Genomic DNA, 26,999 nt, shown 5'->3' with positions numbered 1-26,999 from the left:
TTCTGGCAGAGGTTGGTTTGTTTGGTTTGTTTTTCCCCGGAGTTATGCAGATAGCCTGTAACAAGGAGAGAACAGAGAAATGTTAAAGTCCTGTTGACTAAGGCAGAGAGGATCATAGAATGGTTTAGGTTGGAAGAGACTTAAAAGATCTTTTAGTTCCAAGCCCCTGCCATGGCCAGGGACACCTTTCACTAGACCAGGATGCTGCTCAAATCCTTGTTCAGCCTTTCTTTGAGCTGGACTGAACATTAGAAGCCCCAGTGCTGTTTTCTGAAAGAGTACTATGTAATTTTAGATGCAAGATGGGGAGAAAACCAGCAAAATAAGAAGCAGAAGTTAGGAGAGTCTTCTAGTTGAAATAAGGTTACAGAAATAGTTGCAGTAGGCTGTGGAAGAGCAAGAGAACATAGGAAAAATTCTATTTCCTCTGCAAACTTCTTTTCCTGTCCAAATTCTGTGAATGGTGCTATGATCAATGTTTCTTTTGTGGTTTTTTTTTTTTTGTGGGGGGGGCTTTTTTCTTTTTTCTTTTTCACATCACTGTAGCTTTGATCAAGGTAGCAACTTGAGTTATAATGGCCTGTATGTTCAGTTCTATCAGTGATTGCTGAAAGTAGTGTCAGCATAGAAGATAATAAAGTGCTTGAGAAGAGTGCCTTGACAGAAAAATGGAGGCAAAACCAGAAGTAAAGACAAGAGTAAAACCAGAGTAAGCAAAAGACAAGTATCTGTTGAAAAACAGGGTTTCTTCCAGTTTTAGGTGAAAAAGTTAAGTTCTGGCTAAATTTCCATTGTGAAAATGGTGTTTTAAGTTTTCATTTTGGAATGTTTAATTTCATCTGGAACAGAGGGTTCCCACCTGTTTGGGGTGTGCTGAAATGAGCAAGACAAACATTTTAGAAAGAATTATCTTGGACTGTAATTTGGCATCATTGTACTGTAGCTACTGGAGGCTGAGAGGGATGAGCAAGGAGGATTCAGAAAGTTTTTTTGGCTAATTTTTGAATTGATGATTATGGTGGAAGAAGGAGCTCTCTGTCATTTGTGTATTGATGCCGAGTCATCTGTGTTGGGATGGCTGGGGATGAAGCACCTTTCCCATGGGGGAAAGGCTGGGGCTGTTGGGGTTGCACAGCCTGGGGAAGGCAAGGTTCCAGGGGGACCTTGCTGCAGCCTTTTATTCAGTGCTTAAAGGGGCTGCAAGAGAGGTAGAGAGGGACTTCTTACGAAACTTTACTGGTAGAACAATGGCTAATGGCTCTAAACTGGAAGAGAGCAGGTTTAGATTCAGTGTTAGGAAGAAATTCTTAATTGTGATGGTCGTGAGGCACTGGAAGATGTTACTTGGAGATAGAGTGCAAGTCCCATCCCTGAAAGTGTTCAAAGGCAGGTTAGATGGGGTCCTGAGCAATGTGGTCTAGCAGATGGTGTCCCTGCCCATGGCAGGGGTCTTGGAGCTAAATAATCTTAAGAATCCCTTCCAACCCAAACCATTCTGAGATTCTGTGATAATGTACCTGAATAAGTGGTAATTGACGATCAGGTCAAGTTTAAGAATGAAAAGGCCAGGTAACAGCAAATAGTTTTCTAACCCTAGTTCACATTGTGCAAGAAAACTTATATAAAGGAGATTTCAGGTCTAAGAATATTTATGGAAAAGCTGAATTAAACTAGGAAAAGAAATATATGCAGAAGAGGAAACCAGGGACAGGTACAAGCAGAATATAATTTTTGTACATATTTTGGCAATGCAGGATAATATATTACAGAAACAGTACTTGTTTTTCCTTTTTAGACTCTAGCATTGCTGTCTTGAAACCCCTGGGTGTCCTGCAGCCTTTCCTTCTTTCTGAGGAACCTGGGGAATTTGCTTTCAGATTTAGTCTTCTCACCATACTATTTCACTGAGATGATAGTCTGTAATTCTAATTCTGTTTATTGTCCCTTAAAAATGATTCCTTTTTCCTTTGTGCCTTCAGATCTGTTGTTGTTTTCTCCTTCACTTCTTTGAAGGTTTTCCTACCCTGTTTTGGAATGTTTCATTTAACAAGAAATAATGCTGCAGTGCTTCAGGGAAGTTGCTGATTATGGAAGAAGTCAAGATAGACTATGTTGTGTTGGTATCAAAAAAATAGCTCAGCTGGAAGTAGGGCCAGTATACACAGTGGGCCTACATCTCATGTGATGAAAACTCAAATTTTGAACCTTTGACAATTCTAAAATGTGATGTCTATAAGAATTGTTTCATTCCAAAAAGTGTTTTTATTTCATGGCCCAGAAAAACTCATTTCTCATCAGATACTGGCATTTCTCATTGTGCAAATCTCATACTGAACAATTCAAAGAGAGTACATTTTCAGAGAACTAAATGTACATGCCTTTCCCCAGGAATCAGTATTTTCATTCTCATATGAAAGTGTAAAGAGAGCTAGAGGTCTTGTAATAATAATTCTAAAAAGACAGGAGTTGTGTTTCTGAGGAAATGAGTGTTTACAGCTTGGAATACCACAGCTTAGAAACAAGATTGTTTGTATAGGCATTTTCATACCAGTGGAAAAAAGAAAAATGTGAAACAATCAAAAAGCTTCCTGTATGTAATCTTGAATCCATAATCAATAAACAGGTTTTCTATATAAATCACTTTTTCCTGAGCTGATGGTGCAAGTCTTAAATTTGTTAAGAATCTAGTTTAAACCACAAAGTTTTGTCAGAATCAAAACACATATTTTGTACTTATTGCTTGTTTTACATTAAGAAAACTGCTGTACACTGAAATGATTGCTGAAGCACTTGTTTGAGTTTTGCTTTACACTAAGAGCTGCTTGTTCTTCTATGGTTCTATGATTTGAAACAAACAATGCATATAATACCTTGTAGTTGAGATGAAAGTAGGTGTTGGAGTAAGCCATTGCATCCTGTTCACTCATTTTGAAATAGTGTTATCCCGGTTGCAACAAATTATCATTTTTTTATTAATCAAGTATTTAATTATTACCATAGTAAAATAACTAATTTTTGAAGGCAGTATCCTGAAATTTAATATTTTGTTATTCCTTAATACAGCAGCTGTCAGCTATTCCAAACTCTGCCTGTAACTCACCTGTCAGCATTAATGTTCTTGTCTTGACAAGCAAAGAAGGCATCAGACTTATGTTTGACTTCAATTCTGTTTAGTTTTTGGAGGGATCAGGTTAAGCAGGTGTAGAATAAGTGATTTGAAATCTTTCACTGGCAATTAAATAATGCTTTTCATGAGTTTAAAATGTTAAAAAAAAAGAATTTTCTTACTGTTTAGAATACACAGAATCATTAAGGTTAGAAAAGACCCTTATGATCATTAAGTCCAACCATTAACCCTGTACTGCCAAATCCACCACTAAACCATGTACCCATGTGCCACATCTGTACATCTTTTAAATTACTCCAGGGCTGGAGATTCAACCACTGCCCTGGGTGGCTTGTTCTGGTGCTTAACAACACTTTTCATGCAGTAATTTTTTCCTAATACCCAATGTAAACCTCCTCTGGCACAACTTGGGACCGTTGTATTTTGCCCCGTTGCTTGGGAGAGGAGACCAACTCCCACCTGCAACTAGCTTCTGAGAAATGTGTGAAGTAGGAGTGAGTATTCTTTTTGTCACAATCAAGTAGAGAATTTTTTCATATTAAAGTTTGAATGACTTTTTATAATGGGGAAAACAAACATGAACATAAAGTCAGGAGTTTGATAGTATACTGGTGATACCAGTTTTCATATACTACATCCTCTTTACATCATTCATATGAAGTAAGTTGACTCTCTTTTTAGGAAACCTACTTAAAGACCTTGTAGTTTTGCTTACACTTTGAACAGTGTGTAAGTGAATGAGGTTCACATTTATTTCTTTGAACTTCTTTTCTGCTATCTGTACCTCTCCCTGCTAGTACAGTACTATTTTATCAGTTTTTTTTTAAAAAGGAAAAAAATTTCCTTGTGAATTTGACCACATATGATGTGCATAATGATTTCTCAGTTACTCTGTGTGCTGTCCTGTTGCAATCTAACTGCATATGAGCTTGTGCTGTTCACTTGTGTGGAAGAACCAGCATAGGTAGCAGAGCTGGATACGTGTACTTGAGTTTGTGTGCAGAATATCCCAAGTTTGATGTAGGTTTGTTTGTAACCATGTAAACCATCCCTATTTTATTTTGTTCAGAAAAAATGTGTGAGGATAATCTGACAAGATTACCACTGTCATAAAATATTTGTGGTTTTATACCAGTTTATCTGATGGATGGATGAAGATGATGATGAGGGGTCCAGAGCATCTCTCTTATGTGGAGATACTGCAGAAACTGGGCCTTTTTAGTCTGAAGAAGAGAAGGCTGAGAGGGGATCTCTTCAATGCATAGAAATATCACAAAAACAGGTGCCAAGACGATGGTGCCAGACTCTTTTCGGTTGTGTCCAGTGACAGCATGAGGAGCAGTGGACTCAGAAGTCCCAACTCAACATGAGGAAAAACTTCTTTACACTGAAGGTGGCAGAACCCTGGAACAGGCTGGCCACAGAGGTCATGGAATTTCCCTCTCTGGAGTCATTCAAATCCCTCCTGGACGTGTTCCTCTGTCACCTGCTCCAAGTGACTCTGCCTTGGCAGGGGGTTGGACTGGATGATCTCCAGAGGTCCCTCTCAACCCTAACAATTATGTGATCCCTAGTGACTTTAGCAGCTAGGAACTGGAACCTTCAGGAAACTTCTTTTGCATTTATTCTGGCTTTAGGAAGAGTTTTCTGAATTCCAAATAGCAACAGAAATAGTACTGATGAAACAATTGGATTTTTAACATACATTCTCTGTGCAGAAATAGAATGAGTGGAAAAACTACAGCTACTGTGAGCTATATACGTGATTGAAAAATTAAGGGGGGGTAGAGAAATATAAATTAGAAGAATGTGAGGTGTAAGAATGTATTGTGTTTGCAGGCAGGTTTTGGTAAATGGGAGGACTACAGGGGCGGAGAAGGACCCCATTCCCTGTCCCTCTGTGCCTTTGGTGGGGAGCAGATAGAGCTGGGAAGGAGGGAGGGGTGGGGGAAAGGTGTTTTTAAGTTCTGATTTTGTTAGTAATAAATTCAGTTAATGTCTTTGAGTCTGCTTTGCCCATGCCAGTTTGGTGAGTGAACTCCCTTTGTCCTTATCTCAACTTTTGAACCCTTAGTTATATTTTCCCTTCCCTCTCCAGCTGTGGAGGGGAGTGATGGAGAGGCTTTCATGCATGTCTGGCATCCAGCCAGGGTCAACCCACTACAGAGAATAACTGGTGGCCTTAACTAGAAATGTGTACACTGTAAGGACACTGGAGCTTTGGAACAGAGCCATATGACTTAATCTTTGGCAAAAAAAAAGGCCAACACTAAAGCTCAGTGAATAAATGAAGTTGGTATAATGTTAACGGTAGTTTAATCTCACCAAGTCGTAGACACTTTAAAGGTGTCTTTCTACTCAGAAGAGTGTGGTGAGCTTTGCAGGAGAGCATGCATGTACCCACGAGTGCTACTGCTAGGGCAGGTGCTAGATAGCAATGCTCTTTGGGTTTTATTTTCCAAGTTACACTGGTACAAAGGGTAATGTGTAGGCTGAAAGGAAAGGGAAATCCTAAGATTAAAGGCTGCTGTTGTTGTTAGGGTTTTTTCCTGTCTTCATCTTAAAAGCGTATGTGTCCATGAATTTCATTACATACTCCCTTATACCATTGCAAATATCAGATACTGGTGCTGATCTTTGGCTTCCACCCTAAGAGACCACATTTTATACTGTTAATTGACTTGCTGTCTTGAAACGTTTTTCTTGTTTCATGCTTTTTGTGGCAATTGCTTCTTCTGTTGTTGTATTGGGAGATCTCTTTGTCATGTGAGTAAATATTTATGTGCATAGAAAACTGCAGGAAATGCTGTTTCTGAGACCTTGACTTGATCAATCTTGAGGAATGCATCTGTGATTCTTCATAGTGCCAAATTTGCTTGGCAAAACTTTATTGCTAGAGATTATATGCCAGTAGAAGGAAAGAGAACAAAATAGCTCCTCTGAGAGAAGCTTGCAACAAATCTCCAGGTTTAGAGGTTAAGTCAAGATTATTTACTTAAAGATGAAGTTATTTTTCTATTTATTTGATCAGATGAAAAATATTGAAGTCCTCTGTGATTTCCAAAGGTTCTTTTACCTGTAAAATCTGCAGTTACCTTTGCAGCCCCAGAATCCATGACTATAATAGATGTTTTATGTTTTCTTTGAAACTTGGTTTAGTAAATAAATACAATTTGTATAGGAGAGAGATTTTAAGAAACTTTATTATTGTGATGCTTTACTAGTTACAGAATTGGATGGAAATTATGTTTATTAGTTAACAGTGGCTGTTAACACTAAAGAAAAAAGGGAATCATTTGGATATGGAATGAGAGAGAAGATTTTTCTGAAAAGGTTATACTGTTGTTTGTCTTGATGGCATTAACCTCTCCTTTCACAATGATGCTTTCTCTGTGTTCAAGTTGAGTAGCTTTTCATAGTGGCGGATACTCTTTCCTTCACTGTCTCACTGAGGCAAGATTTATTGTTCACTTAATCATACTTCTCATGAGGAAAAGAGTGTTCTAAGAAACACTGTGTCACAAACTTGTACATTATTTGAATGTAGCCTTTTTCAACTTATATGGATTATCACTTGTGGGTAATAATTTAGTTTTAATTTTTTTTTGTGTGGTACAGGGTTAAAGCATCCTCCTAAATTCTTGAATCCTTGCAAGTGTAGAAATTTAAGAGAAAAAGCCTTTTTGCCTTAGAAGTGCAGATACATGTGGCACAGTTGATGAAAAAATGGTGAGAACTCCATTAATACTGTGTCTTTATCAGAATTTTTGATAAATCTGCTGAATATGGTATTTTAAAAAAATTATATTTTAAGTTAAAAGTAGCGGAGGTCAAGCCTAAGCAAATGCTGGCTTTACTGGATAAATCTTTGTTTCAAAACGTAATTCCGCCCCATTTTATTTATGTTATTTTCTTCCGGTCTGAACTGCAGTCAATCACAGGGAATGGAAGGGTCTTGCCAGGTTTGCTGAACAATATGTGGCAGTTGCTGTTGGTAAATTGATTGCCAAATTAAAGAAAGAATGCAATTTGGATTTGTAGTGAGGCTGCTTTTGCCTTTTTAGATCCAATTTCAATTGCCGAGCTGGTCAACAGTTGAAATTACCTTGGCCACAACACTGTAAACAGGAGAGTATGTTTGTATGTGATGGTGTGATAGTAATAATGTATGCAACACTTGTAGTCTTTGTCTTCCTTGTTTCCTTGTGGTTTTGTGAGATTTTTTTTCTCTCATTTACTGCTGTGCCTGTTCCTTGGAGCCTGTTTCAGTCATTGCCTGTATGCTGATAAAAGGGACAAGAGGGAAATCGGGGTAGGGTAGAGCCTTAGAGTAATAGTAGTTTCTATACCATGAGGAAAAAGACTCCAGCCAACCAAAAAACAGTGTTGTGGCAAATCAGGGAGGAGGGAAAGCTTTAAGATATTTTTGCAAACATAGAAATGTAAGCCAGTTGTAACAAACACTAAGTGTCAGAGTCACAGCTCCATCCTTGCTTTCAGTGTTGCCTTATGGACATTAAAAGGAATAAAAATGAAAATGATCTAGTTGTGGAGGCTTTCCTGATGTATCTGTTCTCACAAAGGCACTTTTTTTTTGGCTAGTTGAAATCTTCTGTTTAGCAATATTTCCATACACTGGCTTTCAGTAACCCATTTTCTTTAGAACTCTTAAACAAAGTAATGGCAGAATCTGAAAGCAAAAAACCTGAAAAGTTTTTTCTTGGTAAGAATAAACAAAAGGTATTACTTATTGTAAGCACCCTCTATTCTAGCCAGGGTTGGCTGCTTGTTGTTCCCCGTTGATCACAGCTACAGAAAATGCTAAAAATGGCAAGAGGGCAAGCTGAGTGTTACATGTCCTGTGGCATGTCATTTGGTCTTCCTTACATCCCAGCTCATAATTGTCCCTGCTGCAGCCATGGCAGCAAACTGCTGGTTCTGAGCAGGCAAGTGTGGTGGCTGTTTGCCAGCTGCTCTGGATCAAGGCAGTGCCATAAATGATGAAAGCAGAGGTGCTGGTTCTTGCTTTCTGCTGGAATTTGTAACCTGTGCCAGTAGTTGTGCTGAAATTCCCAACGATTTGCCTGCTGAGCTGTGAAAGGTGTGCCTTCCAGTAGGAGAGGAAGTGTTTAAATTGTGGTTTCTAAATCTGATAAAAACTGCCAGAGCTTTATAAGTAAATTGATTAATGTCATCTTGTATTCTTTCTTGGCTTTTTGAGCTTCAGTTTATTTCCCTTGTTAGTTTATTTGTTATTGGTATACAGTTCCATGTTTGGAAGGTCTACTGGTTTGTTACTTTCCTTCAATTTCCTTTGTTTCTTTTGCCTTTCGCCTTTACTTGTAGCTGTTATTCCCTAGTTTCTATAGGCTAGCACAACACTTTCAAACATGTTTTCTAGAATGAACTCATAACCTTGTTTTTACTTGTAGACTTCTGTTGTTACACGCTTTTGAAATAATGTACTTTGTAACTATCACAAAGTGGGTATCAAATGTGAGTCAAAAGTTATAAAGTTCTGTGAAGAATTGTTTGTATGAGACTTGCAGGATGCAAACTTCAGATTCTGTAAAGAGTGGTGGCTTCCTTCCCTCAACCCGCTGTTAAATACTAGACAGGTGTTCTGATCTGGAGAAAAATATGGGGATACATTGTCTGTTCTCTGACATCTAGGGAAGTAGTCTTTTTTTACTGCCAAATGGAAATAAATATAATATTTCATAAAACCATAAGTAAAAGAAATGCTTAAATGAAGCATCCTAAAATGTTTTCTTGTTGAAATATAGTGACTGGCTTTGCACACCAGCTTGGTTGAAAGAAAACATATATTTGGTAATATTTTACATTTAAGTAACAAAAATGCAGCAGGCTGTTAGTTTTTTTAGATGATAAACACTAAGCATGTTAGAAAATGTGTTTTAATTGCAAGAAAGCTTGGGCAAGTTGCTTCAGGTATTTGTTTTTTGGTTTTTTTTTTTAGATGTCTCTGATTATATTATCAGGGTTGAAGTTTTTTTCTGTCACTATCTGTTGGCAGAGAAGACTTTTCTCTGGCAGTGGGAATCAGTCCTCTTTGATCTTTTTAACCTACCTGTCTAACTTCTGTGTGGATCCTTATTTTTAAGTATATGTGAACCGCAGCTATGTTTGCTCAGGCATGGTGTCAATGATGGACAGTTTTTGGGTTTTTTTGTCTGATTTAACCTCTAGGCAGAAAAAAATTGCTTACAGTGTAAATATCCTGACTGATGAAAGTGGGTGCAAGCAGGGTATTATTCCCTGTAAGGCCATTCTGACTGTAGGGTTTGTTCCCCACTCTGGACTTGTTGATTAATGTGGTATTAGAAATATTATCTTTTGGGTGCCTTCCTTGAGGGGAGGGATTAAGGTAGGACATGATGCAGACCTATGCAGCTTGGTCACTGAAGTATGGTTCTCTCAGTGTAGAGTGGATTGGGTTTATTTGCTGATGGGTGATATTTCCAGAACTGACAAAAAGGTATCTTGCTTGATGAAAATTTAAAAAAAAAAATTATTTCAAGTAAAAACATTAGATAACTTTTAGACATGTAGCTAGGGAGGGAAGTGCTGGAATAATGAAATAGATCCTTGGTACAGTGCTTTGCTATGTATGCTTCATGTATCTGAGTTTAAATTCAGAGTAATGTAACTCCAACTCCAGCAGACTTTCTACTGGGTGTCATAAAATGACAGATTTCTGATTTTTAAAATGTCAAAACCATAAATCATTAGTTTGCTAAGATTGCACTAGCAAGCTATTAAAGAACATGGCAGTATTTACTGTAGATAAATGCAAATTTAAAAAGGTTCTCTGTACCATGGTTTAAATGATTTGTTTGCTTTCAATGCACATATGAATCTGATGTGATGTAGAGATTTAGGATATTTCATTTCCTGTATGGAGCTACAAATTTGCATGTTACTAAACAACCTCTCAGAGTCACATCTTTCTTGTATGTCTTAAACAGGATCATAGGTTAAGGTACACCAAAAAAGGTTAATTAAAACAAAAGGAGAATTTAATGTTGTTAATACAGGTACTAGAAAGAGAGGAATTTTAGCTGGATTTAGATATTTTCTGTGGTAATATGTATTGAAATACATGATACAGGTCAAACAAGGGAAACTGCCATGGGTTGTAAATACACCTTTAGCTACTGTTTGAAGAGTGCTGAAATTTAGTCTTGAAATGGTTTGATTTGCAAAAATTCAATTTGATAGCTCCTTGTTCTCAGGGATTTGAAATAAAGCTCCATAGAGCAGCCTCCTCAGAGGTAAAGGGCCTTTATGCCCAATATTGTGTGTCAGATAAAATCTGGTGGCGAATCACTTTTATCCTCTCTCCTGTTTATCTTCCCCACCTGAACTTTTCCAGTGGCTAAAGCCTTGCTGTATTATAATTGGGTATTATCCACAGTTTGGTCAGTGCCATTTCAGATTCCTGGACCCCTGTGACTTGTGTTCTGTGTTCTTGGCAATCCTTTGTGTATCAGCTGTCCCACTTCTTGATGGAGCAGTAAAGACTGGGAGAAAGGGAAAATTCCTTATATTGGCCTTGTTTATGCCTTTTGTCCTTGGAATCTGTTGTTGAATTTCTGGAGGACAGAGGCACAGAGGTGATGTCAAAGAATCATAGAATGGCTTGTTTGGAAGGGGCCTTAAAGATCATCTAGCATGGAATGCTGTAGCTGTTTTGAGTTCAAGCATGGTGTTTTTAATTTGAACTGTTTGTATTAAGATCCCTTTTTGGATAGATACCAAACTGGTAAATGTAGAATTTTTTTCCTGTTTGTGTAGAATAGAATTTAACTTTGCTAATAATTTCACTTAAAACTGGTGTTGCTCCCTTTATAAGATACTGATTTTCAGTTTTTGGTATATACTTAAAATATATTTAATGGCTCTTTCTAAAGTAGATTAAACACAAAAGGTATAAAATTTGAAATTCATAGACCTGTTTCCCCAGCCCCCATGTTTAAAAGTGTTGTGTAGAGCTAATTCTTCCTTGCATTGCTTTGTTTTCACTGGGCCTTCAGCCCAAACTGAACTAATTGTGTTAGTGAACTAATCTGACTTGCAAATGCTTGCAAGTAGAGTGAAAATATTAGATTATTAGCTAGGGTAAATAATCATTGATTATATCATAATTGTATTTTAAAATTGTTTATCCTCCCTGCCTCCATTCTCTTGGGAAGGAAAACCCATACACCAGAAGGATGCTTCAGATGTATTGTACCTACATGATCAAGAATTTTGCTTTTTTGCATTTGTTATTTTCACTGAGAGGGTAATTTTCATGTATGTATAGCTAAGTGCATTTTTAAAGAAAAGTTTTAATGAGTTGGTTTATGTCTCAGATGAACTGGGTAGGAGATACTTGCCAGTAATTTCCTGGGTAAATTGTATGTTCTCTGTAGTTAGCTTTAGCAAAGTTGATGAAACTCTGGTTTTATAGAAGCCAGTGCTTAAATGTAAATTCTTCTGCTCCCTGGAAGTTTTATCCTGTCTTGCTTCTGGATATACAGCTTTTTTTCTTCATTGTGATGAAGCATGCTGATATAAGCTGCTGATAGAGGTGTGTGGAGGAGGAAGAGAATGATACAGTGCTGAGACACGGTCTTAAAAATGTGTAATTCTGGGCTAATGGTTTTAAATACAACATTAGGTGGCAGCAGTAGACTCTTAACACCTTGTGGGTGCCTGTTAAATTCACATTTAGACAGTTTTTCAATCAACAGACAGACTTAAAGAAATTATATTTTAATGCAAAACATTTATATTGCATCCCTTTGAAGGCAAGCAATGAGAATGGTTTTTCTCTGAATGATCCAGCTTTGATCATAGTTAAGGACAACGTTGAACAGAATCTCACTGAAGCATCAAGTTGAAAGTGGGTGCATTGCTGTGGTGCAATGCCACTTTTGATATGCCTAGTTTAAAATGGACTTCTCATTCATTTGCCAGGTAAATGAAGTTCTAGGCTTTGTTATGAATTGGCAATAAGAAAGAAAGCAGCTAATTAAGGATATTTTTTTTTCTTCTTTTCTTACTATCCTTTTTTCCTTTAGAAGTTAGATTAGTACTATTAGTATTATTTTTTTTGTGGTATAACTGTGGGATAGTACTGGATGGTGGAGATTGGTGACTTCAACCTGAGGTATCAGCAGGAAAAGTTAGGGATTGTCTGCAAAAATTACCTGTTTGCTCTTTGATTTTTTTGTTGTTGTTGTTGTTTTGTTTGTTTGTTTGTTTGGGGTTTTTTGGGTCACTTCAGGTTTTGTTTGAAAATGGGAGAAACCAAGTCCAAAACTGGAGCAAGATTCAAGAGGAAATGTTCTGCTTACAAAAGTGGTTGAAGCAGAATATTTCCTTCTGTGAAAGGGTCACTGGTCACTTACACGTTCATGGTCTCACTTACTTTTAAACTTTGAGCCAAGGTAGCAAATGACCTTAAATCATCTGTGTCTTGCTGGAAGGTGTGACCTCACTTTTCTTGAGTGAGTTCTTTGTTTTTTCTATAGTTTTTCTAGTGCATTATGGTTGATACACTAGCAATATAATGAAGAAAAAAGTTGACATCCAGGCTTTTTCTGCCCCTTTCTTGCCCTCCCTCTTAACCTCTCTGGGCATAAACCCTGTTTCACTGATTTCACATTCATGCTAATGTCACTGTTTGATGTGGCACTTATTCAAACTATCAACAGGCTTTCCTGCCAAATCTTCTTAGGACTCAGATTTTAATGTTCTCACCTCCAGGTATTGTGTTAGTGTTGGAAAAAGAATACATGGAAATTAGTATGCCTGAGTTATTTTCTTTCCCAGTGTTTTTCCTCTTCTGTTCTGTAGAAGTCTTTCCAAATCACAACCATCTTCTTATCACATCATGAATGTGTATCATGGTGCTGACCTTTCTTGTTTATTGTGTGCCCTTGGAATCTGACCAACTTGGAATCATCCATGATCCTGTGAGAGTCTTACCCTAGAGAAATGTCAATTCTTATGCTTCCCATATCTTTGGCATTTATTTTTGATGATCAACAAATTTCAATAAACTAAATTCAGTGAGTTTCTGAATATGTGGAGTATATTTCTGAGTATGTGGAAGGGGACAATGGATTCAGGGAGGTGGTTTATTTCTTTGGTGGAAGATAGGAATAAACATAGGCAAAGAATAGTATAAATGCCCAGCTTTGCAGGTTCTTATTAAGCATAAACTTAAAAAAAATTCACAGAGATTGAACCAGCCTGTTTGACTGCATTTTTTTTTTTTTTTTCTTCACGGGATAGGTGTTCATACTTCTTGTTTTGGACATACTAAAGAAACAATTCTGATATTACAAAATCATCATCTTGAGGAAAAGGGAGGTCACAGTTTGGTTAATAGTCCTTCATCCTGGCTTTGAGGAACATCAAAGTACTTGATGTGTGGCTTATCTAACAACCAGAATGATGAAGAAACTCTATAGAAGTGGAGACTTTTTTGGGGGTTTGAGATAAAAATGTGAAGATCCTGCCCTATAGTTCTCCCAAGTATAGCCAGTTTTCCAGGAGAAATACTGATTTTGATCTTGGTTTCTTCTTTTTGTGTTACAGGTCATTGAAATAATTATTCTTGTATTGTCTTGCAAGCTTTCTAAATAATTTATATCTGTTAATGGGAGAAATAATTTAAATTAGATTAATAATCCAGATCATGTTCTTTCAGAAAAGTGGAGCTTGACTGTTTATTCTGAGCTATTTTCTGCAGTAGTTTGGTAGATGCTCACCCAAACAGTGAACCATTTCTTTCATATCTCACATCACTTCATTGCAAGGAAAGGTTAAGTGTGTCTTAATTGTCTTTTTGGTTTTATTTAGAATGTTGTAGTACTATTTTATACTAAAAATTAGTGCTACTATGTTGACTTCTCATTAGTTTAATTCCCTAAGGGGAGAAAAATACACTTTCTGCATGTGTATTCAAAAATGCCTGTATTCTCCTTGTTCTCAATCAGCTAAGTGTAGAACTATTTTACTGAAAAGCTTGAGCTATTGGATGGATATAACTGGCAAAATCCGAAATTTGTGAGGATGTTTTTGAATGCTGACCTTTAAAACCATTCCTGTAAGCTTGTACTTAATTCTACATGTTGAAGAAAGAAAATGTTATGCCACCCTGTGGGTTGCTATAAAGATTGTTTATGCAGCTCAGCATAGGACTTAAAATATATTGAATTGGTGAATTTTGAAAAATGTACTGTGCGACACAGGAGACCAAATCATGCTAAAGTGCAAGGAAAGACTATACATCAGTTCAAAGGCTACATTATTCAAAAAAATACAACCATAAAAAAGGTAATAAGATTACATTCTCACACTTCATGGCTAGTAAGGTGCATTAAGCTGCTCAGATATTCATAACTTACTGTGACATTTGGGTAGATTACATTTTGCTGTGCACAGCCATTACTGCAGCTCAGATAATAACTAGCCAATGCATGGACCTGGATTATGATCCCTGTCATTGGAAACAAATTTGTGTTTTGAAGGTTGATCAGTTTCAAATCACCATTAGAAAGGGTTAATATGACATAGTGTGGGGGGGTGTGTGTGCCTGTGTGTACCTAATGGGTGTGCATACATATTGTACATCAGCTGCACCCCGCCTTGGGTATTCTGCTTTCCCTGGCAATTTTTTTTGTCCTCGCTTCCCTCACAGGAAGTGTTAAAAATGGTAATTATTTTTTACCATAGCATATTATTCCTAGAATGTGCTCCCTGAAATGCTTATGTTTGCAGATGAGATTGGAAACCTAATTTGACAGCTTCCTGGATGGGTAGGTTCCGATAATAGTGTATGTAGCCAAAAATGAAAGATTGGTGGTGTAGACTATAGGGTGAAGGTAAGGTCACCTCCAGTAGCTGTATGTGGTTTTCGTGTGATAATTGATGGTTGGCTGATAGTTAAAACCAAATGCATAAAGAGTTGGACTTCTTGTTAAGAATTAGCAGGTTGTTTTTGGCCAGAATTTAATCTTCAGCTGTCCTGTCTCTACACAGAATACAATATTTTCTTTGTTTCTTACCTTAATTTTAAGAGTATTCTTGAGGAATACTTCAGTTTTGTAGAGGATAAATTCAGTGTGAAATGAGGTATAACTCTGATTATGTATTTTACATTTTCAAATGCTCTGTTGAGAGGTATGTTTAAGGGTGTATATTTTTCTTTGTATTTGTTTTGAGAGAATGCTGTGTCAGTTCGTTCTGCTTAGCATACCCTACAGAGCTTTCTTGAGTTAGGCCTCTGTTCCATCTTTTGGAAGGGGAAAACTAAGGCTTGGAGGATGGTAATGATTTGATGGATTTGTTTGAGTTGACAGCATGAGTTGATATAGAGAAGCTGGGAATATAACTCAAGTCACTCCATTCAGTTCTTGCTGTTTTCTGAGATATTATGGAAGCATCTGATAGTAAATTGCATAATTATTTTTCATGACCTAGAGAGGAGAAAATGGAAAAGCGTAAATTACTGTTTAGAAATCATTGCCATGAGACATTGTCTATTCTGTCAAAGAAGCAGTAACTTTTCTCTGCTTCCTGTGGTGTTTGGCACTACTGATTTATTCCCAGAAGTGCAAAGATTGCTTCTTCAAAGTGGCAAGGTTTAGACACTTGAGGAAAATGTATGGTAATTTCAGTGGTTAATGAAGAGCGTATATTCTGTTCTGTAAGTTGTTCTTTGGATCTTGACTAGCTGGGAGAAGCTGTTGGAGCTAATATGGAAGCAAGTTAGTGTATGGATTTTGGGGCAGTTTTGACATGATGTGACTTCAGCAGGTGGCAGGACTGAAGCTGTTAATGGCCAAAGCCTGTCAAAGGAACACAAACTTGTAGAAGTGAGAATGAGCTGAAATATTTCTGGCCATGAGTCCATTTTGATAATTTCTGTTAATGATATCTGAATTCTTGTTTGTATGCTGGTATATAATGGTTATTTTGGTAAGTGTGGCACATTTGTAATGTTAACACAGCTCTAAAGTCCAAGAGAACTTGAAAGAGTGGATAGAGGGACTTGATATAAAGGAGTTAACTTAGTATAAGGCATTTTGCCTTCAGCTGGAATTTTTGTTTTATTAAGTATGCAAGTGAGAGTGGAGCAGGTTTATTTCCTTTCCACCTCCTCTGCACAGGCATATGTGGCTAGTTACTCAGTGTATGTTCAAACAAAACTTGCCTCTAGGAGACCTGAAATATTACAGGATTTAAGTGTCTTAGTCAAATCACACCCAAAGGCTTGGAACAGTGCTGGTGTTCCACATGCCTGCAAATACAGCAAGCCTTTGCTTCCTTTGAGTATCTGGGACTGCTAATGAACCTGTCAGCTGGTTCTCAACGAGGTTAGTCACTGGAATGTTTCATAAGTGTTCATAAGTGGCAATATTTTTGATGTGCATCAGCCCCTTTTGGCTAGAGTTGCCCTCTTAATGGAGATTTGTTAAACAAATGCGAAGGAAAGCTTTTAGGGTCACTCCAGGTAATTTCAGATATCTTGACTGCTTTGTTGGCTCACCTGTTTTAGAGCACTCACTTGGTGTCTTCACTTTTAAGCTGAACATGGACATCTTTATCTTAAACTACTCAAATGTTTTTCTGCAGCAATTTTCAGATAGTAGGTGCACCTACTATCTGATAGTAAGAGCACCTTTGTTACTCAACAGAACTTGAAACAGAAGAAAAATGAGATGGTACATTGATACTGACTTCATTATTATGTTTTTTTCCCCTTACATCTTTGATAGTTTTCTTCTCACAGAATGAATAACTTCAGGCATAGAGTAATACTTTGATACAGTTGCCTTAAGCTTTTTTTTTTTTTACATATTTTTTCCCTGCAAGCTTGTCGGAGGCCAGTTTGACTTGGAAATGAACTTCATCATCCAAGAAGGAGAGGGCATCACCTGCATGGTGGACTTATTGGATAAGTGTGACACCACCTGTCAGGCTGAGGTTTGGAGCATGTTCACAGCAATCCTGAAGAAAAGCATACGGAATCTCCAGGCCTGCACGGAAGTGGGACTCGTGGATCAAGTGCTCAGGAGAATCAATAGAGCTGACAACATGATTGCAGGTAGAGCCTCTCCCAGTGTGGGACTCAAACTGTGCTGCTTCTACGCAGAATCTCATGGACACAGTTATTAAATAGATGTTAAAAATTAGACTTTGCATTTTATTAAGCACTTACATTGCTGTTCTTTCTGCTTTTCAGATCTCTTAGTGGACATGCTTGGTGTGTTGGCTAGCTATAACCTGACAGTTCGAGAGCTGAAGTTATTCTTCAGCAAGCTGCAAGGAGAAAAAGGGAGATGGGTAAAAGAAAACACAAAACCAAAACAATTTTTATTGCGTTGCTTATGTTTTTCCTAATTTCCCAAGCTAAGACTGTTCCAAAAACTTCATGATTAACAAATTTTGAATGTACCAAAAAATACAGGAAGCTTTCTTGTATTATATAAAGAATGTTTTTACCTGAGAGCAATTAAAATACAGAAAGTAGAATAGTGATGAAGGTAAATTTCTTCTTGAACCTGTGGACTGTATTGGTCTTTTTGAACACCTGGGAATAATAAGGTGACTCTTAAGTGTTTTTATGCATGTGATTTCATTTTTTTGATTCCAGCTATATGAAATTGAAGGAAAAAGGTGTATTTTTTTAAATCAGAAGAGAGAAATAAATAAAAAATGCCTACAGAGGCAATTCTGTTTGTTCCCATGTTCATGTTACTGTACTTTATCTGAAGATTAAAAAAATTTATCCAGTTAGGGAAGTGAAAACTTTGGCGGAATTGAACTGAAGGAAATAAGTCCCAATGAAAAATTTTTCTCTTGTTCCTGTGTGGAATAGGAAGGGACCCTTTTACAACTGAGAAACCACCTTCCATAAAGTAAAAATGTCCGTGTTGTAGAGGCCACCTGATAAAGTTTTCTGCTTTGTTTCACTGGACTTCAGAACTATTTTAATACTCATTTAGCTGCTTTGAATTTTAATTCAGCTCCTGTTATTTCTAAATACTCTGGCTAGGGTAGAGGCAGCAATGTCTCTGTTGACTTAAAATAATTTAAAAAATAGTATACCATATAAAAGCAAGTATGCACTCATAATACTGCGGACTTTAAAAGGCCCTTTGAAATAAATAACTCTGGAGATCTTAACCTTCTTAAAGATAAATGCTCTAAACTTTATAGATGGTTTAAACTTAATAATTGAGCATAGAGAGTATATTTAACTGTAGGTGAAATAAAGTTGTCTCTGTAACATTAACTTTTTCATTTCCTGTCTCCCTGCTATTTGCATTTAATTTCCTTTCCTTATTAAAGACCAAATACAGGGGAAAGCAAGAGAAAAATGCCACAGTTGGATTGCCAAGGAGTTGTACAACTTCATAAATCTTAAAATCAGCAGAACTGTAAAGATACCAAGTATTTTGTTGCAACACAATCAAATTCTATAGCACTGCAGACATCTAAGCAACTCTCAGCATTTCCTCCTCAGTTTTAACTCAGATTCTTGAAGCACTGCTGAACTGACTCAACTTTGGTACATTTGAAATACTTGTGTTGGATAATGCAATGCTCCAACCTCATGCATAGTTTTCAGAGGGTAACAACAGTGTGAAAAAGGGCACTTGCAGGAAAATATCAGGATTATAAAATTGTAGTTTAAAAATAGACCTGCCAGAAAGATAGGACAACTTTGTGTGCTGTCTTTCACCACATCCTGTCACTGTGATCGGTATTTGCTATTCTTTTGTTGTGAGCTCATACACTAGATTTGGTGTTTATAGCTGCAGATTGTTAAAATAAAATCAGCAGGGCATGTGTGGTGAAGTGTTACATATTTACACTGAGCACTCAGTTTAGGTGCTCCAAATTGCCTGTGGGACTTGAATCTTTCTCCATGGACGTATGTGAAAGTATAAACCAAATCAGTTTAATCTAATTATGACTGTCATCCTGCTGAAAATAATCTTCTGCTGATCTTCCCTCTCTTTTTTGCTTGCTATTCCTGTCCCCCTTGTGCTGGCACAGGTTTCACTCAGCCACTTCACAGAACAGCTGTAATTAAAAATTGGTTAGCATTTGTTTTCCCCGAGTTAGTTTTCATCTTGACTGGTTCGTTTTCTCTAGCTTATAGCAAAGTCATGCAGAGAGCTGGTGGGAATGAACAGACAGTGGCAGGAATCAACATTCAGGGTCAGTTTAATTTATGCTGGGTGAAAGTGGCTCTGGCCTTCAAGTCCTTAGTGAAGTTACCTAATTAACTTGAATTCAGTGGATCTACTGTATATTGTGTGAAGATATTCATGACTGTTGTTTTATTGAAAGTGCTGAGATTCTTAGCAGGGTGTTATTCAGTCATGTGCAAAGTTAAAAATGTGTTAGAATTTGCTTTTTGTGGGTATAGTCTTTTCTTTCTTAGAGGTTTGTTTTACTTATTTACAAATATAATAATTCTCTTTGTCAGCCACCACATGCTGGGAAGTTACTGTCTGTGTTAAAACACATGCCTCAGAAGTATGGACCTGATGCCTTCTTCAACTTTCCAGGAAAAAGTGCTGCAGTATGTAGTTATTTTACATTTCTTGTTTTTTTGCCCACTGTTCTATTAAGGCCCTTGGTTATTTTCATTTGTGGTGTCCTTTGTCTCATCTGTCATTGTCATAGGGTTTTAACCAAGTTTTTTTCTCTGCCTGACACTTACACTAGTGCCTGAATAAATCATGTTTATAATAGGTGTACAATATCCCTATAGAAGGACAAATACTATTACATAAAGAATGGATACAAATGTGGCTCCTTTTTTGGATTTTGTTGGGGTTTTTTTAGACTGGTTCAGTTAAACTGTGTTTCAAGGAGAATATACCTGCTTTTCATTCTAGATGCTTGTGAGAAATCTTTGAGAAAACATTGATCCGAGATATTTATAGGCTGAATAATACTGAAAAGGCTTAAATTTAGCAACAATTAGTCTTTTTGTAATTGTTCCTGTGACTAATTTCTACATTCTGTGGTGTTCACTTGAAAAAGAATTTGAAACTAAATAGGCAGTTGGAAAACCCTGTGCAGAATCTTCTGATGGAATTCAAGTATGTCAACATTTCTGCTTCTACAATTTTAGAATAAAAAATCATGTTCAAAATTTCATGCTTAATGCAGAATAAGATTTGAATAAGATTTATCAGATGACTCTTTCCAGTTTTCTTTACATAAACCCATTAGCTTTCTGCCTTGGTGGTTTGAGGATGAATTTCACCAACTTGATGACATAATAAATTATTTTTTTGAATGAAAACTTTGGAGACTGAAAAATGCTGACTACTAGAAAAGTGCTTCTGCAGTTTTATCACATGCAAGAGAACTTGACAATATACAGACATCTGTGTTCATTTTGGTATTGAGTAGTTTTCTATCTAACTTCTGGTTTAAATTCTCTTAATTATTTTGATTGCTTGAACTGTATTTTATGATATTGGGGTGCCTTAGTAACTTTTATGAAGGTATTTATATATATATTTAAATTAGGAAGTTTAAGAAATGAAGTATTTACTATAATTACTCTGTGATCCATTGTGAGTTAAGTCAAGTGATAATGCTACCAATTCCCAAGAACTGGTGCAAAGACATGGACACTGGTTAGTTAGCTGATATACAGAGGGATTTATAGCATTTTGTGTGGACAGAAGTAGCTGAATGGAGCATGGGAACATAATAACAAGTCTGGAGACACTTGAATTCTTTGATTTTTTTTTTTTTAATTCATTGGTATTGATCATCTGGGTGGCATCATTGATCAGAGCTAATGGCAATCTTAATTGAAATGTGTATTGCAAATTTGGCTGCACACCAGCAGAAAGTTGATAGTGATGCTAAAAAACCCAACCAACTGAAAAACTCCAAAAAATAAACCCCAGCTGTTTGAAACAAAGTATTCTGCCTCATGGTTTGTAACTCAAGGGCTTTGCAGTAAAAACACAATGTATGATATGAAGATTTTGCCTGGTGGAGATTACACTTTGTTTCATTTGAGGAGTTTTGAAATTCTGTGTTATTCTCACTGGAAGCCTACTTAAATATGAATTTCAGGAGAGAAAATAATTCATTAAATGAAATGTGGCCAGCTTTCCCTTTTTAATGAGTTATTTTCCTGAATATCAACACTATGATCAGTTATTTTCCTGAACACCAGCACTATATGATTATTCTGTCAGGTTACCATAAAACCAAAACAATCTGAATTTACATTTTGAGAACTTGTTATTCCATAAGGTTTTTGCTAAAGCATTTATATTTTGAAGCATAGGTTACTATTAATAATCTGTTTTGAGGTATAAAGGTCTGTTTTAAAATATTTAGGTTAATTAAATATTGTAACAATCAAGTACAAAGGGAACAAGAAGTTAGGCCAGATTTTTTTTTTTCTTAATTATAGAGGAACGGCATACATTTGCAATGTATTTCTTTTTATCAGCATATATTTGTAGAGTGTATCTTAAGCTGCACACTTTTACTGTTGTGTTGATCTTTCTACATGAATAACTTCTTGCTTTCTTCAGGCTATTGCCTTACCTCCTATAGCCAAGTGGCCATACCAGAATGGATTTACTTTCCACACTTGGCTAAGAATGGATCCTGTAAATAATATTAATGTGGATAAGGATAAGCCTTATTTATATTGGTGAGTATTATGTAAAGCTGATATTGCTGATATTCAGTTTCTATTAATTGTGATTTCTGCATCCATCTGTGTATGTGCTGATTTTGTTCTGATTTGTCAGTTTTCGAACAAACAAAGGACTTGGTTATTCTGCTCACTTTGTTGGAAGCTGCTTGATTGTAACATCCATAAAATCAAAGGGAAAAGGTTTCCAGCACTGTGTAAAATTTGATTTCAAGCCACAAAAGGTGAGTAAAAATAATAAAATCTTTCAAACATGTTTCATGAGTCTAAAATGTGAGCCTGGGAGTCTGTGTTGTAGCTATTGATTAATCTCATCTTTCTGTAGAAAAACAATTACACTGCAATGAGCAAAACAAATATGTGTTCTGAATTATTTCTTTTTAATTTTACAACTAAAACATGAGTTGATTTTATTAATGGTATTAAAGGCTGACTTGCCTATTAGCTAGTGTTATGTGATGTTGGATGTTCCCTTTTTGACTTAGATGTCCTGCTAATGTTTCTGGAACTGGTGTAAACATCTTGTGGGAGAACAGGCCTCCTCAGGAATTCCTTATCAGTAATCCCTTGCTGTAAATATGGATTCTGTTTGTGATAATTTGACATGCACAGCCTTTGAGAGGCTTTAGTCTGAAGCCATCCTTGCTCTTTGGAATGGCATTTGTAGAAGTCCATCCTGCTAAGAGTAGCTCAGTTTAGAACTTATTTACAGAGTAGTTTCAGTGTAAATTTGATTCAGCATTGTCATAAAGATTTTTGGAGTTACATGTTATAAATACCTTTTAAGCTCCTGTGTGGAAGGAAAGACATGTTATTCTTTGACATAGCAATGCAAGAAAACTCACTAGTGACTTATTAATCTTTTCTACTTAAGACACATCTTTCAGTCTTAATTTAATTCACATAAAGAGGTGAATTTGTTCTTCCAAGCCCCACTTGAATGCTTAAGCTACTCCCAAGTGTTCATAGAGTTATATCAATTGTTTTTTTATTGTTTAGTGGTACATGGTGACTATAGTGCACATCTATAACCGCTGGAAGAACAGTGAACTCCGATGTTATGTGAATGGGGAACTGGCATCTTATGGGGAAATAACGTGGTTTGTCAACACCAGTGATGTGAGTAGTCCCTGCACACTGTCTGCAGCTGAACATCTTGATGCATTACATAGATATTCTTTACCATTCCATTAATAAACCTCCCCCATTTAATGCATTTTAAAAAAATGTTGAAATAAAAATGGTAACTTTCTGATAGAGGAATAAATTGTGGTTTTATGCATCTCAGAACTTAATACTTGTTTCTGCTGAGGCCCTCAAGTACTTGTTTATGTAAAAATATTCCCTGATGAAATGCATATTTTTTTGCATGATTTGCTTGTGTAGCATAGATTAAACCCTGTTACTGGGTTCTGTTTTCTGTTTTCAGACGTTTGACAAATGTTTCCTGGGTTCTTCAGAAACAGCAGATGCCAATCGAGTGTTTTGTGGGCAGATGACATCTGTTTACCTTTTTAGTGAGGCTCTCAATGCTGCTCAGATCTTTGCCATTTATCAGCTTGGTCTGGGATATAAGGTATCTTAGAATTGACTTTCCTAAGTTTAATTCTTTATGGTAGGTGTTAACAATGTTGTGACACTTCTGTGTCCTAAAAAAATGATCTTTCAGTGTAATATTTTTATTAAACTCTTCCATGTTTCTTCTGTAAGCCTATGTATGGCCTTAGAAGCTACAAGTAAGCATTAGTTCAGTTTCTTGATTTGTTATTAAAAAAAAAGGTATTCCTGTTTGCTTCTCAGAATTTCCATGTTGGTGGTTGGGAGAGAGAGAGCACAACTGTTATCTCTGACTGGGTTCACTTTTTCATTGAGGCTGAAAACTTTATATCAGTTATGATGTATTTGTTTTAGAAATGTGACTTTATAGTTTCTTGTGCTAGTGGGGTTTTTTTAATGTGTGAAGTCAATGCTGAGGATTTGTTTTGTTGCAGTGATTTATTATTTGTTTTGTCATAGGCTGAGGGGCACTAATTGAAGGCTGTTGTTACCCAGCAGCTGTACAAACATGCTAAAAATGATGGTTCCTTTTGTATCTGCGCCTCAATTATTAGTTCCTTCTGAGTGAACATTGCTGACAGTCCTGCTGTTTCCAGGCTGATGTGGTTCTTTTATATTACCCACCCTCCTAGCAATGACACTCTTCAGATGACAAAAGAATTCTGCCATTTTAATACTGTAAAATTGATTTTGAGTATTATGAGTCTTTGGTACTTATGAGAACCTTTCTTTGTGAAATACTACTTGATTAAAGAAGCAATATTGTAATCATTTTTTTGCAATAGTTGTTCTGATCTGTATCTTTAGTGTGCTTAAACTAATTGTTTTCTCTTTTCCTTCCTCAATCCTGCTTCCCAATCCAGGGAACATTCAAGTTCAAGGCAGAAAGTGATCTCTTCCTTGATGAACATCACAAATTGTTGCTATATGATGGTAAACTCTCCAGTGCTATTGCATTTATGTACAATCCAAGGGCTACAGATGCACAGCTGTGTCTTGAGTCATCCCCTAAGGATAACCCTTCTATTTTTGTTCATTCACCACATGCCCTCATGCTGCAGGTAAATAAAAATTTTCATAGATTTGGAGGGTACAAATGATTTATGTTTCCATACCTAAAATCCAGTTTTATAGGGATTTTGATATGCAATTTTGTATAGGTTGATTTTTTTTGGGTCGGACCTGCCCCTGTTTCTTGAACTAAAGAGGATGCAAAAGAATCCTAAGAAAAAAATGTATTCTATTAATAAATGCAAAGGCTGGGTGAGCTTTGAAAAAAAATCCTTCTTCCTTACTTCTGACATGTTCACTCCCCTACAGATGTTCCCTATCTCCATCCTTTGTGCTGTTGATATGAAATCCTTTTCTTCCCTGTACTTTGAATACTACCTCCTGTATATTCACCTGAGGAACTGCACTGTAGATCTGTATCTAAAAGTATCTCCATCTAAAGCAGTAGGTCAGGCATACTGGGCATTTAGTGTGACTGTCGCAGCCTGTTTGTTCTTGCTGTTTCTTTTTGTTTGGTAGCAATACAGCTTTTATATTGAAGAAATTAAAGGCTATTTTAACAAACTTTTTATCAGTGTCTGAAGGAGGTTTCAATATTTCTTGTTTCTTCTTTGTCAGGATGTGAAAGCAGTCTTGACGCACTCCATCCAAAGTGCCCTGCACTCCATTGGAGGAGTGCAGGTGCTTTTCCCTCTCTTTGCACAATTGGACTATAGGCAGTATTCCTCAGACCACATTGACACAACTGTTTGGTGAGTGCATGGACTTGCAATGTCCTGGGCTTTGTTCCTTTGAAGTAAAGTAAATTACCTATTGCTTTATCAAATAGCAGAGTAGTTTGCATTGTCTTGTGCAACAATGAATTATGTCTTACAACAGAAAGGTTACAGACAGGACCTCAAAGTGATGTAGTTGTTTGCACCATGTGTTCTGTGAAAGCTCCCAAAGAATCAAACTGTATACAAATTTTATAGTTGACAATTTTTTTTTTTTGTGTAGTAGAATTATGGGTAATTTTCTTGAGCTTATTCCTGTCATGGAGACAATTCACTGGAGAAGGCTTGAAGAGAAACTTCAGGAAGGGTGAATTTTTCAGCTACATGAAGTCATTCCTTGGAATTTTTCTTTGCTTTGTTTTAACCTTCAGATTTTTGGAAGATACTGTTACTTTAGTGTTGCTACTAGGCTTTTGCTCTGGTTTGAGCTCTGTTTCAACTCCATCCGACTTCTGAACACCCAGACACAGAAGCTGGTGGAGCTCTAAAGTTTCTAAGTTAAAGAGCAGCAGTAAAAATGAAGGGAATGCTTTTTAGAATTCTGGTGTAATTTGCTCTGATTCATTGCATTTGTAGTTTCATGACTGTTTAAAGATGATCTGTATCCATATTGTTTCCTAGAAGGGATGGTCACTCTATTCCTTCAGCCCATCTGTTTGTGTCTGGGTGTTTCCTGAGCTGGCTCAGACTTGGGTATCTATGTGATAAGTCAGGGATTTGATGCAGTTGCAAATTGGCCCAGCAATACAGGGGTTTTCAGCTGGTTAAAGTCTTGACCCAGAGGCAGTAGTGCCTTGACAGGAATATTACCTCTGGCAGCAGCACAACAGCAAAGCTGTGTCTAGAAAAATATTTGCTCATCTGATAGCTTAAGAAGTAGAACGGTAATTGTAACTGATCTTGCAGAAGTTTATAGTTGAAACATGAAGCAGAGAGTAGTACAAACTTAATTGTGGCATTTTTGCAAGAATTCAGAAGGAATAATTTGTTTTCATATGGTTATCTCAGAGGCCAGAATTTCAAGTTAGAAAAGTATTAATTAAATAAAGAAGTTTTTTGAAGCAAGCATTCAAAATTTAGTCTTGCTTTTTGTTTTAAAAGTTCTGATTTACATAACAGAACATTTCCATAACACATATCTCAGGGTTCTGTGGTGGGAGTGTTAATTTGGAAATACTTTGTCGTGTTGTAACCCTTTAGCACGTTTTTGTTTACTAAAACATGTTTTCCAGTTCTACTTTACTGGCGTTCATCATGGAGTTGTTGAAGAACTCTATTGCTATGCAAGAACAAATGCTTTCCTGTAAAGGCTTCCTTGTGATAGGACACAGTCTAGAAAAGGTAAAGTAAATCTTCCTTGATGTCTTACATTAATGTTTAATTTGTTTTTGAGTTAAGTACTTTTTGTAGACTGTTGCAGGGCTCTCCTTAAGCAAATCTTCTTTTGCAGTCTTCCAAAGCTCATGTTACCAGAGCTGTGCTAGAACTTTGCATTGCCTTCTCAAAATACCTGAGCAATTTACACAATGGGGTGCCCCTGCTGAAGCAGCTGTGTGATCATGTTCTCCTGAATCCTGAAATATGGATTCATATCCCAGCACAGGTAAAATTGCTTATTCTTATCCATAAGGTATCTTACAGTGTATTGATTTGGGAGTGTTGAAACTAAGCCTTGACTCCAAAGAATTACGCGTTCTGGCTCTGCAACAGAAATCATCCAAGAATTGTCTTCAGACTCTGCTTTGCTGCATGTAGTTGTCAAGTTTTGCAGACTCAGGATTTTCTGTGATTT

The 26,999-nt window shown here is 36.7% G+C and overlaps 1 protein-coding gene across 1 annotated transcript in view; it reads left to right on the top strand.

Moving 5' to 3' along the window:
* Window positions 1-26,999, top strand: part of LRBA (LPS responsive beige-like anchor protein) — a 363,130-nt gene that overhangs the window by 22,710 nt on the left and 313,421 nt on the right. The window contains exons 3-13 of the mRNA XM_021541470.3: window positions 17,024-17,255; window positions 17,394-17,494; window positions 19,650-19,745; window positions 21,739-21,860; window positions 21,961-22,087; window positions 22,863-22,982; window positions 23,293-23,439; window positions 24,284-24,481; window positions 25,050-25,183; window positions 26,440-26,548; window positions 26,658-26,810. Of these exons, the coding sequence (XP_021397145.2) occupies window positions 17,024-17,255; window positions 17,394-17,494; window positions 19,650-19,745; window positions 21,739-21,860; window positions 21,961-22,087; window positions 22,863-22,982; window positions 23,293-23,439; window positions 24,284-24,481; window positions 25,050-25,183; window positions 26,440-26,548; window positions 26,658-26,810 (1,539 nt within the window). The remainder of the gene's footprint in view (window positions 1-17,023; window positions 17,256-17,393; window positions 17,495-19,649; window positions 19,746-21,738; window positions 21,861-21,960; window positions 22,088-22,862; window positions 22,983-23,292; window positions 23,440-24,283; window positions 24,482-25,049; window positions 25,184-26,439; window positions 26,549-26,657; window positions 26,811-26,999) is intronic.

This window comes from Lonchura striata, chromosome 4, assembly GCF_046129695.1.
Source record: "Lonchura striata isolate bLonStr1 chromosome 4, bLonStr1.mat, whole genome shotgun sequence".
Taxonomy (NCBI): domain Eukaryota; kingdom Metazoa; phylum Chordata; class Aves; order Passeriformes; family Estrildidae; genus Lonchura; species Lonchura striata.
This window is presented reverse-complemented; position numbering and strand designations above follow the sequence as displayed.